General features: G+C 34.9%; 1 protein-coding gene across 1 annotated transcript; it reads left to right on the forward strand.

The window, feature by feature from the left end:
* Positions 1–8,697: 8,697 nt before the first annotated feature.
* On the forward strand, positions 8,698–10,168 carry LOC145089386 (BURP domain protein RD22-like). Its single transcript, XM_079027831.1, has 3 exons — positions 8,698–8,810; positions 8,997–9,102; positions 9,188–10,168. Exons 1-3 carry the CDS (start codon positions 8,772–8,774, stop codon positions 10,003–10,005), a joined length of 963 nt encoding a protein of 320 aa, XP_078883957.1. The 5' UTR covers positions 8,698–8,771; the 3' UTR covers positions 10,006–10,168.
* Positions 10,169–12,761: the final 2,593 nt, after the last annotated feature.

Raw genomic sequence — 12,761 nt, forward strand, 5'->3', positions numbered from 1 at the left:
TCAAACTATCGATCTAGAAAATCCTCTCGCTAACATCATCAAATAATACCCAAATTAATAATTGGTCCACCAGCCATAGCTGGAATCCTACTCTGATTGTCTAACACTCAGGGTAAAAGTCCATTTTACCCTTTCCTTACTTGGCCGAAAAATCTGAGGCCCAAACCAATAGCACCAAAAAGCCCAAACTGGCCTAACTTCCTAATTGGGCCCAAAACCCATCATGGGCCTAATCCAAGAAGGCCCAAAGACAGAAAATAGGGTCCAACAAGGCCCAAAAGCCCAAAATCACATCTTACGTCATGAACAGTCCTTGGTCATGTCATGAGAGCTCACTTGATTAAATCCCAACTCATCCTGACTCAACCTAGCCAACTCAGTCAAGGAATGACACTTGAGCTGACCTCACGACATGAAAAGCTTATCCTCATGTTGTGAGCCCCAACAAGCTCATCGAAAATGGGACCAAACGCTCCTCATGTCGTGAGACCTTGTGTCACACGTCGTAAGAACAATCTGAGGCTAAAAACTTTTAAGTCCTTAATCCACTAAGCCTTGAACTCTAACTTTCTAGAAGGTCTTATTAGCTCTTAATACACTAGAAAGTTGATGCATTTAAGACATATATGTCCAATACATGTCTAGATCTCATTTAGGTCCAAAGTTGAAGAAAAGACATCCAACTTTCATGCAATGCTCCAAAAACTCAACCATTCTCTAGATCTGAACTCCACGACATCCATAAGGCCCTCATAACTTATAAAGTTGCCAACTTTATGGTTTCCATTCACTCAACATGCGCAATCAAAAAGAAAAGTGGGACAAAACTTAGATCTTGCCTTATATAACCATAAAGGTGGGAGCTTTATCACTTACAATGGTCCAGAAACAATATAAGGTGATGTTGATGATGATGCCTTGCAAGCCACAACACAAGGTCACCTTTTTCTTCTTCTTTCCTCCTTCCAATCCAAGAAATGCTCCAAAGCCATGAAATATCAAGCAAGGATGGGCACTAGGGTTTTTCTGAGGTGAAAGAGGGGTTGGGGCTGATAAGAAACCCTAAAATGAGGTTAGAGATGCTTAAATACAAAGGAAACCCCAAAAGATCATGGGTTTGGGCTGCATCGCTCCTAACGTCATGAGCTCGGTCCCGGAAAAAATCTTCATGCAGCCCATTTCACATCGTGAGCTTCCATGCCTCATGTAGTGAGGATCCTTTTTCTCCAAAATCCAACCTTTGACTCCTTGAACCCTTAATTTGATTCGTCTTGGAAAAATGGGTGTTACAGATTCCCACCTCACCCTGCCATCAGCTGCTGAAGGAAATCTACTAATGTCAGTTAACTACATCACGAATATAATTACATGCAACAAAGCTTAGATAATCCTCCTACTAAAACACTCAATTCTAAAATGGTTAGACTCAAACGAGAGCTGCGCAATAAGGCCAAGTCAACGACTCTAAGATTATTTAACCCTTATTGCGTGTAACTTAACATATTCATGCGATAACTAACTTACATCAATATGAGTCCTACAAAGCACAAAGCAAGCGGCTTTCGAGCATCAAGAACTAATAACATCGCATAAATAGGTAGTCATATCTCAGAAGCGTCTGAAGATCTCTAGTCACTAGCATGCATCACTACCAGCTCACATAATAGGCATAAAGGTATCTCTCCTAATTAGACATCCTACCATTCAACACTCATCAAACATCACTCATAAAACACGCATGGGTATTTTAGGAAATACTTACTTGAGATCTGTTGATTGCACGCATCGCACCTCTTTTTATTTTAAAAAACCATTTAGAAAATCATTTTCTTTTAGAAAATTTTACCAATTCCTCAGTTTGAGTTCAGACACATCCAAGAGTATACGCGAATCCCTCAAACCAAGGCACTTATACCAACTTATAACGCCCCACATTTTTTTTGTTAAAACTCTAAATGTTTATCTAATTCAAAACTATAAGATCTTATAACATTTATCAGAGTATCATTAAAGCTGATCAAGTACACAGGTCCCAATTGATGCGATGCAATCGAACCGTGCCTCTTCTTTATTATAAGAAAACCTGAAAACATTTAAACCACAAATCGTAAGCACTAAGCTTAGTGAGTTCCCAAAAATACCACACACAACACAACATAAATAAACAGATATGGGTTATCAGCAACCCTGGAGACTACCCAAAGTCTCAGTGAGAAAACAACATGCCTTGTGGGTTATCAACAACCCTGGAGACTACCCAAAGTCTCAGTGGGCAAACAGCATGCATGGTGGGTTATCAGCAATCCTGAAGACTACCTGAAGTCTCAATACATAGTAACACACATCATAGTAACAACGTAAAAGACCCAGCTAGTCAGCACACACACACACATACACACACACACACACACATATATATATATATATATATATATATATATATATATATATATATATATTACCATATAGGTTCATACAAACATGCAAGAGTCAAAAAGACAGCTAGCATCCTACATACACAATTTAGTGAGTCGAAATTGGCACCTTCAACTCATAAGCACAGGGAGAAGACTCACCTGAATCAAAGAACTCTGAAACACTAAGATACGATCCTTTTTCTGCACTGCTTGCACTCGCGAATCCACTAACACCAAAACCAGATAAAATCTTAATTAATAGCCCAAAATCCTCAAGTTTGAACAAAGGTCAAACTTCGTCAAAAATTCAACGGTCAACGGAAGTCAAAGTCAACAAATCCAACTTGAGGTTGAGTACGCCCAACGTAATCAGCTCGTACGCATGGCGTACTAGCTATCCAGGGATGGGACTCCATACGAGTACGTGAAACTTACTCAAAGGTAGTCCCAGCGTACTCGATCAAATGACACTTTTCCGTTAAGTGCTTATTCTCTTAAGTCCTTTCACCCAACACTCACATCTATCCCCACAACATAATTCTAACTAATAAAGTTTCCACCTTTATGACTTTCCATGTCTAGAAAAGGTCCAAAAGCCAAAACCATAACTTATTAATCCATTAAGACATCATTACACTTCCATGGAAGGAATAGAAGGATCGGGATCCTATTTTTATGGATCCCAATAGCTCCATAATGGATAAAGTTTCCAACTTTATCCATTAGAATTGTCCAAACCACCAAGATCTAGCCTTTAAGTATCAAAGGGACCAAAAGTTCATCTTTTTCAACTTAATCCATTAAGTTCAAGTCTCCAACCTTCATATCTGAATCATAATGATGTTCAGATGGATAAAGTTTCCAACTTTGTTCACAACAAGGTCACAAACTTTCAAGATCTAAACTTTATGCACTAAAGTGACCAAAATCTCATAACACCGAAGTCTAGCAAGATCTATCAAATACATCATCAAGATTCAAACTTTATGCCTTTTGAAGAAAGATCAAGGTGAACAATGTCTAGATCTACAAGCTCCAATGCAACCAAAACTTCTCCAAGGATTTCCTTCTTCTCTAAGGTGCACCATGAACACTCCAAATCACTCAAAAACACCTTCCTTTAGCTTATAAGGCTCAAACTAGGTGTCACACCCCAAAACCGGTACGGCAAGAAACGATTTGGGGCGGAGGACATCATGTACAGTATCATATCAATGCATAATAGTAAACAAGAAACAACATCATCCATTGCATTAATAATATAATTTAATACAAGTGTGTTCTGTATATAGTTATAAGACACCAAAAATGAATAATCAAAATAAAGACGAGACTTGAACATGCTCCGTCTTTTCAAAAGCCTGGTCCAAATGTACCTATCTACAGGTGACCTGCGAATACAAGTTATTTTGAAAGAGTAGATCAACATTAAAGCTGGTGAGTTCATAAGTATTTAGTGTCATTGTTTATATGAAAGAGTTTATAAATGTTTGTAAGAGTTCGATGTAATTGTTGTATCTCCTAGAAAATCCTATATTTTCTACTTTATTATGAAATGTAGCCTTATACCAAGACCCGATTGTTCTGTATGTTTGTTCTTTTGTAAAAGTAAGTGTTTTTCCCCAAGTATGACTATCATTACCAAAATATAGTTTTACATTACCGTTTATGTGAGAAGATCACAATGTTAATGCAATGGGAAAATAAAGATGTATTGTACTATTGTATATAAGTAACTACTAATGTACTAACTACCTTCAACCAATTTGTTTAATTAAGGTGAAATGTGATGAGATTATAACCCTACTTGATTGACTAGTAACAGACGACGATCAAAGACGTCAAACTGGTATGACATTCGTCACCCGTAGACCTGCGGGTCCCACTTTAGCTAGTAGCAAGGTGTAGGATGGTCAATCCCATATAGATCTATACACAAATTCACGCTCTCCCTCCAGGAGACTCTGGTAACAAAACATTACACAACAGTATTTTGCCATGCCATGAAGTAGTGACTCACATTAATGTTAATGTATTCTTGTATTTGTATAGTATGTTTTATCTGTTCTAGTGTATTGTATGTTCTCTTTGTATAGAATGTTCCTCCCTGTTTCTCATTATAGTATGTTCTTTCTGTTTCTTGTTATAGTATGTTTGAATAGAATCATGTATGAACTGACTCTTGTATATTTCATTGTACTAGAAATAGTGAGTAGTAGTCCTTTAAACTATACCTATTATAGTTTACTAGTAATGTTGTTTATACGACTGGGTATGTTTGTACACTTTTGCTAACCAAAGGTGTTGAACTGATGTAAGAACTTTTATATCTATACACATATACTTAATATATATAACTAAGATTCAAACGACCCTCGGACAAACAACTGATACCCTAAGTCCACAACCAAATAAGGAACAGGAAATAAAGTGAGTTATCAATCCTAAGCCCTTTCAACCTCATTTATATAACTATATCTATATAGACATGATTTTGACAATATATAAGCTTAAAAGAGTTTGATAAAAGAGTTTAGCATGTAAAAGAGTTTTAACCATTTGAATGGTTATAGATGACTTGATGTTAGTTTGTAAAACGTTTTGAACTAGTATGTCTGATAACACAGTTTGAAGTATAAGAGATCCACTTGTTTTGATAGTTATAAATCACATGTGATTGATTCGATAACTATAATGTTTTCTACTTGTACCCCCCCCCCCTAAAAGCATTTTAAATCGTTCAAAAGATAAGTTAGGGGTATGAACTCACTTGGTAGAAGTGACGATTTGATGAAAACGATACTTTGCTCGTGCAGCACTTTGATCGGAAAGACGTCGATTTCTCGAAAATCTCGGGAACTTAAAGACTTCGGGCTTCCGTCAGGACTTCGACACGTAACCGGGCCGTCGAGGTAGTCTCGGGATGCTTAACACAGAGTAAAAGTAGATAGGGAAGTAGAGTTGAGCAGCCTAAACCCGAGACCTTCGGTTTCTATTTATAAGGAGTGATTTTGGAGCTCACGTCGTGAGCATGGAGTGGCTCACGTCGTGAGTCCTCTGACAGGGTGGGAATTCGTGTCCCGAACTTTGGAAATTCATATCTCTCGCATACGAGTTCCGATTTTGACGTTCTTTATATCCACACGTAGGTGATATTATGTTCTACAACTTACGTTTAGCCTCCGTCGGCTAATTTTGACTTTTCTTTTTAATATTATATTTTTAACAGGTCGGGACTGGAAACGTCCGTTAAAAATTCATAACTTCTTTATCCGACGTTCATTTTCATCTGTCTTTTTACCATTGAACTACTTTTGTCAAGATCTTCGATTCTCGTTTAGGTTGTGTCGGCTAAAAGTCGCTCGATCTCTATTTCGAGTTTTTAGTTGTCTATATCTGAAACTTAGAAAAATCATAACTTCCTCATACGAAGTTAGATTTGGATGTTCTTTTTATATACGTTTACGGTTTAATGATATTTACGACTTTAATTTAGATACCTAAGGTTAAAAAGCATTTTATTGAAAATTCACGTTTTCTGCTTAACAGTGTTTTACCGGTTTTGTTGCGGATCTTCGATGGGTCATAACATCTCTATTATAACTCGGATTTTAGTGTTCATTATATTTCTGAAAACCTTGTTATGATATCTATCCCTTTATATATCCCAATTGAGATTTTTAGCATTTCATTTTTGACGCTATTCTTATTATTTCAAAAATATGTTACAATACTTGACTTTAGATCGCTACATTGACTTGAAAAATATCGGGTTGTTACACTAGGATTAGGATTTCATGGGAGGACTTTGAAGGGGTGGAGGCTGAGAATGGAAAGGTTTGGGGGAGTTAAGGAGCTTAAATAGGGCTCAAAACCCTCAAATTAGGGTTTGACATCTGATTACGTATGCCCAACATACTCCTAGTGCACATATCATACTAGGTTAGACTCCGCAATCACCTCTTGCCTAGTACACCCAGTGTACTCGTTATATATCCAACATACAAGGCTCAACCCAAAAGCCTCCTGACTTCGAATGGTCATAACTTCTTCGTTCTAACTATGATTTCGACGTTCTTTATATCCATGGAAAGGTATTGAGGAGCTCTGCAACCCTTTCTAATTAATCTTGAATTAAAACACATCAAACTAAAATCCATAATTCTTAAAAGAAATCTGAAACACCACTTCCCATTTTACCCTTTGACTGCAAAGCACAACCGAACTCTTAGATCACACAATCTACATTACCCACATCTAAATGGGTCTAAAACTCTCTTTCCCTAAAGCCCGAAGCCACATGATACTTGATCTTCGGGTCACGGCCCCGAATTATGAAACGACTCAAAACAGGGTGTTACAGAATCTCCGGCTCAAAATCAAACCTAATCAAACTCAATTTAAAATCAAACCAAACGAAAGTCCATAAAGTAAGGCATCAATATTGATGGTGATGGATCCAATGAACTCCATCATCTATAAATCTAAATTTGATGATGGTAGCAAAAGGCATTAATGGTGGTGGTGGACACATCTAGAGTTCAAATCCCAAACATGAACCGATGATGATTCCAAAAATCAAACGTGGTTCTAGAAAGCAGCAAAGATGGTGGTCGCGACATGTAGTTGGAGGAGGTTGTAGTGGCGACGGATGGAGGTGGCCACTAACATGAATCGGTGATATATGGTGGCCATGATAAAGTGTTGAAGGATGAGTTTGTCGAAGTTGAGAGAGGGCGGCGCCGATGTTCTTAGGGTTTGTTTTAGTTTAGAGAAGAAGTTTGAGTTCAATGGTGTTCTCATGTTCGAGAAGAAAGGTGGGACGATATGTGATGGTGAGTATGGGGTGGGGTATGGAGTGAGTGGTTGCAGATGAAATGGGTCAACCCACTTGTTTTCATAATAATGTCAATAATTATCTAAAAATTAAATCATAATAGAAATATAGTCATTTTAGGTATGTCAAGGATGTAAATTGCAACAAAAACATCATGTGAACGATCGGAGTAAAAAAAAAATGAAGGACGAAACGTGCAGATTTAACGATACACGTGGACGGTTTGTGTAATTTACTCAATTTTGTATTTAGTAAAGAGGGGATATACATTACTTGTTTTTAGAAATGAGAAAAAATTAATATGAAACTAAGCTAGAAGTTAGCAAGGAAAGAAATTCTTACAATGATATAAAAAGCAAAGTTGGGAGTGGCCTACGGAGGGGTTAAAGTGAGATAAAAATAAATTTGGGACTATGAGCATCCACAATGCAAGCAGTATAAGATTTGAATAGAGTGATGATTAAGATTAAATAGGAGTTGAATGGAGTGTGAGTGATGACATGAAGTAGAGTTGAATAATCACTGAATGATTCAATAGAAGAAATAAAGTGATGATTATGATGGAATAGATGTTTAATGGGTTGTGGATGTTGTTGTATATGATGTAGTAATTCTTTGTACTCTATAAAAGTCAATGGAGTCTATCTCTGGATGCCTTGAATAAGAGTCCAAATTATTCTTCATACACATATAAATATTTGCGGATAATCTAGGCTGATAAAAAAGTACGAACAACAGACTCCTTTCCCTGAAAAGTACTTCATTCTGCAGCTACCAAAACCTCCCACGGAAACAAATAAATAATCACATGGAGAGCAACTCTAGACGACACTATAAAATCTTTATAATCATTGACATAACTGTTTAGATCCTTAATATGTTACCATACATCCACATATGTAAGTACAACACCTCATGGGCCAAAACCTAAGAAACTCTAACTAAAATATTGGATTCAAGCATAAAATAATATTGGGGCTCCAAGTTCATACCTAAGATAATTGGAAAACCGATGTCATAAAAGTAAGGTCAATCACTACTTTTAAGATCAATATCATCAAGAAGTGTTTACACAGACTTGTCACCTATTTAACAATATACAACAACAATTTACTTTAGAACACATAACATATATATAGTATACAACAGGTGGCTTATGAAACATGACAACCCTTCATATATATTAGCGGATGATGATACTCATAACAACCAACAATAACCAACTAGTTAACTGAAATTATAACCACCATAATTGTAATACCCATCACGAGTCTAGCTTATAATTTAAACAAATATTGCAGTCAAGCATAAATATGATTGCCGCCCATATGTGGGCTTGGCATACTTGATCTTTGCAGTCGGTAGGTGGCCATAATTATAACAGGGCGTCTTTCTTGGTGAGTTTGGCAATATTTATCAATTAACTCCATTATAAATACTTCACCAAACCCATTCTCCAAACATCAGCAAACGCTAACTTCCACATTCAGTTTGATTTCGGTTTCAGTTTTTCTCCAATGAAGTTCAATGTTCTCAACGTTTATACACTTTTTTCTGTAAGTATATTCTCATCATCATTAATTTTTTGGCTATTTAAAAATTCTGATATTTTAATGTCTTTTTTCACCACAAATGGCCCAAGAAGTTTTGGCCCGTTTGAAGTATTATTAAATGTGTTCGTGTATGTATAGAATGATATTTTGGAGCTGAATTCAATTGTGTTTATTTGTCGTTTCCATCAGCTAGCGCTGGTTGCAAGTCATGCGGTGAATCCAGATGTTTACTGGAAGTCTGTATTGCCAAACAGTCCTATGCCCAAAGCAATCAAGGAACTTGTACAAACTACAGGTTCATCTTTATTTCTGATTTCTTTATTGCGTCTCCTTTGCTATAATCTCTACAGATTTGGTAGAAATAATTTATTGATTTACAGAATGGTCGGAAGATAAGAACACAGCAGTCGGAGTTGGAGAGGACGGTGTAGCTGTGCATACAGGAAAACCAGGGAAACAGACGGATGTTAGTGTTGGATACGGATACGGACACAGTCCATTCAACTACAATTATGCTGCCTCCGAAGATCAACTTAAGGATAACCCAAACGTAGCGTTTTTTTTCTTGGAAAACGACTTGCATCGAGGCACAGAAATGAAGACACATTTCATTAAAGACGACCAAAAAGCCACATTCTTACCTCGACAGGTAGCTGAGTCTATACCATTTTCATCAAACAAACTTCCTCAAATCTACAATGAGTTCTCGATAAAATCCGACTCCGTGGAAGCCCAAGACATGAAACAAACACTAAGTGAATGCGAGAACAAAGGCATTGAAGGGGAGGAAAAGTATTGTGCTACCTCGTTAGAGTCCATGGTCGATTTTAGTACGAGCAAGTTAGGTAAAAACGTTAAAGCGATATCAACAGAGGTAAACGCTAAAGAAAGTACTCCGTTACAAAAGTACACGATTGAAGGAGCCAAGAAACTTGCAGCAGATAAAGCTGTGGTTTGCCACAAGCAAAACTACGCATATGCTGTCTTTTATTGCCACAAAACTGTTAGCACTCGAGCGTATTCTGTTTCTTTGGTGGGAGCTGATGGTACGAAAGCTAAAGCGGTGACCGTTTGTCACACAGACACTTCGAAGTGGAATCCGAAACATTTGGCGTTTCAAGTGCTCAAAGTCAAACCAGGAAGTGTTCCAGTTTGCCATTTCTTACCCGAAGATCATGTCGTTTGGGTTCCATATTAATAAACACTGCAGGAAGAATATGTTACACCTATATATGTAGTGTGTGTCATGTGTCTTTTTTGGACAATCTGTAAGGTTTACAAATGACGTACACTAGTTTTTACGGATGTGCTGCATCTTTCTGTTTGTAAGGTTAAATAATAAATACTACTTTTTCTAATTAGTTATGTGTTTCGACGTTTAATTTTAGTAAAGACTTAAGCCGATTGCTATTTCAAAAAGTAGACAAGAAATGTTGACGGCCAGCTTATTGCTACAAAGGCGCCTTATTTCCGACGGGTAAATTAAAGGCGTAGAAATTTGTAGGAACAGACCATTCCAAGGGAAAAAAAAAATTGTCAGTAAAAAAAACTCGTATAGGAAAATTTTCCAAGGGATTTCCAGCAAGCATTTCAAGGCATTTCCTACGGTAGTTTTGACACTTTTCCCAAACACGCTGTTTTCCATGTATTCCAAGGTTTTCAGAGGAAATTAGTTGCTTTCAATTCCTTAGCCCCCAGAAACTATCCATTTTGCCACTTTTAATACCAGAAGGAATGGAGTGCAACATGGCATATGAAACCGTAGCCAACACCCCCATACCCCCCATAAGGTTTGGGGTGTGCAGCCAAAAAAAGAGAGTTCTCTCTCTCCATGGAATACCACTCCTTGTATGTGATAAGGAATGTGACAAAATAAAGGAGTGTGTTACCACTCCCTTCAACCTAATTTCGATTTTAAATTAGTCTATGTGTACAACAATTTTTGAAATAGTTTACTATTATCAAAACTTTTAAATGAATTGGGAAATTTTAGATATTATTTTTTAGAAGGCAAGAGAGAATGACAACAATTTAACTAGTTGGGTAAATTACATGAATTGTCCACGGGTTTTGGACGTTTGGTCAATGGTCGAATTGTTTTGTCCTATCTTTTTTTTTATTCAGACCGTTTGTATGATATATTCATACATCCTTATAAAGCTAGCATTTTTTCTTGAATCTCATGTATTTGAAACCTCATTTTTTAACTTTCTCAAACCACATTAATTTGAAACCCCTTTTTTTAACTAATGCAACTCAAAAGTTTTCTTAATTATGATTTAACACTCAAAAGTTTTATAACTTATATTATGTTTAATTAACATTTAGTGAAAAGTTTACTATAAAAATGTCAATCTTTTATGTCTTTTGTGTTATATAAAATCTTACATGTAAGAAGGATTTGTACATATTGTGATTCAAAAGTTTTCGTATAGTTGAAGCATTCACGATTCAAATATGATGATTTGAAGAAATGGGTTATGTCGCATCGATGGTAATTGTAATATGATTTTTTTCTTTCAACCAAAACAAATGAAGCTTTTCTATTCTTTCTTTATATTCAGTTTCACATTTAATCTTTATATGTGATTTGTGTGTATTACTCAATCTTGAATGTGACTCTTCAAACATCAATATTTTGCTTGAAATATCTTTCTGCTTCTTCTTTTTCAAGAAAAATATTTTGATTGCAGGTTAGTGAAGAATTGTCATCAAGTTTCTATGGTTGAATGGTGTTAAATGAAGAAAGAAGATTCATAAAATGAATATAGGTTTTTTTGTTTGAGCAAAGTTGACGAATGTTAGATTTTTCTTTTGATTTAAATGTATGTTTATGTAACATCTTTATTTATATATTCAACCACCAATGCTCTTATTTATTTGATTGTAGTTTTTCTATTTTGATTATGTTTATTTTCTATTATTTTTTTGTTGGGTTATCCTACACAACATATTTAAAAGACATTATTTAAAACATAACATAATTTTGAACATTTGATATGTAATTATGATAGACTTATCATGATATGTTCTTTATATGAAAGTAATTTATCGATATTAGTACGACAAGAATTACATATGACATTTACGAAAATATATATATTATATATGATTTGTTTAATATATGCACCTATGTATATAAATTTATAATTAAATATCTTTATGTTTAATAATTGAAGGGATTAAAATGATGCATCAAAACCAATTATTTAGAAGAATATAATAATAATAATAATAATAATAATAATAATAATAATAATAATAATAATAATAATAATAAATAATATATATTTTCAAGTATTGCATTCATTTGAAACTCAAGCTACAACTCAAGAGTTTTCTAATTTATGATTATTAATTAGTAATCACTAATAACTTTTTATTTTCCTTTCTTTTATAAGGTTGTAAAGTTTTGCTCATTAAAAACATTAATGTATTTGAAGAGATTTGTGATTTAAATATGAAGAGTTAATATAAATGTTATAATAGATGTTTTAGTGTTTTTATGTTATTAAAAGTTATAGTGTTTATTTTTCATATTTTTTATTATTCGTTGTATATATATCTTTTTTAATATAAATGTTATAATATGTGTTTTTCTATTTTTATGTTACTAAAGGTTGCAGTTCATATTTTTGTTCATACGTTTTGTTACCCGTTATATTATCATTCATTTGATATATACTTTACACAATTTTAAACGGTTTATAAAATTATCAAATAATTGTATATATCACAATGACTTAAAAATTAAACTATAATGTTTAATAAAACTAATATGTTAACTATATGTTTGTTTTACTACTAACATTTTGTTTCAAAGTAGAAATATTAAATAATAATTTGGTAAAAGTTATTATTTTAACTATATAATTCTATTATCGCGCAACGCGCGGGGATTCGCCTAGTTTTTTGTTATGATTTGCATCTCTGTCGAATGCAATATTATAATGG

Source organism: Lactuca serriola, chromosome 1 (genome assembly GCF_051521515.1).
Source record: "Lactuca serriola cultivar US96UC23 chromosome 1, Lser_US96UC23_V15, whole genome shotgun sequence".
Classification (NCBI taxonomy): domain Eukaryota; kingdom Viridiplantae; phylum Streptophyta; class Magnoliopsida; order Asterales; family Asteraceae; genus Lactuca; species Lactuca serriola.

Excerpts from the sequence above, each read along its gene's own strand:
- LOC145089386 (XM_079027831.1), top strand. The coding sequence starts at position 8,772 with ATGAAGTTCAATGTTCTCAACGTTTATACACTTTTTTCT. Across the intron at positions 8,811-8,996 it reads ACGTTTATACACTTTTTTCT|CTAGCGCTGGTTGCAAGTCA; the intron begins GTAAGTATATTC and ends CGTTTCCATCAG. Across the intron at positions 9,103-9,187 it reads GGAACTTGTACAAACTACAG|AATGGTCGGAAGATAAGAAC; the intron begins GTTCATCTTTAT and ends ATTGATTTACAG.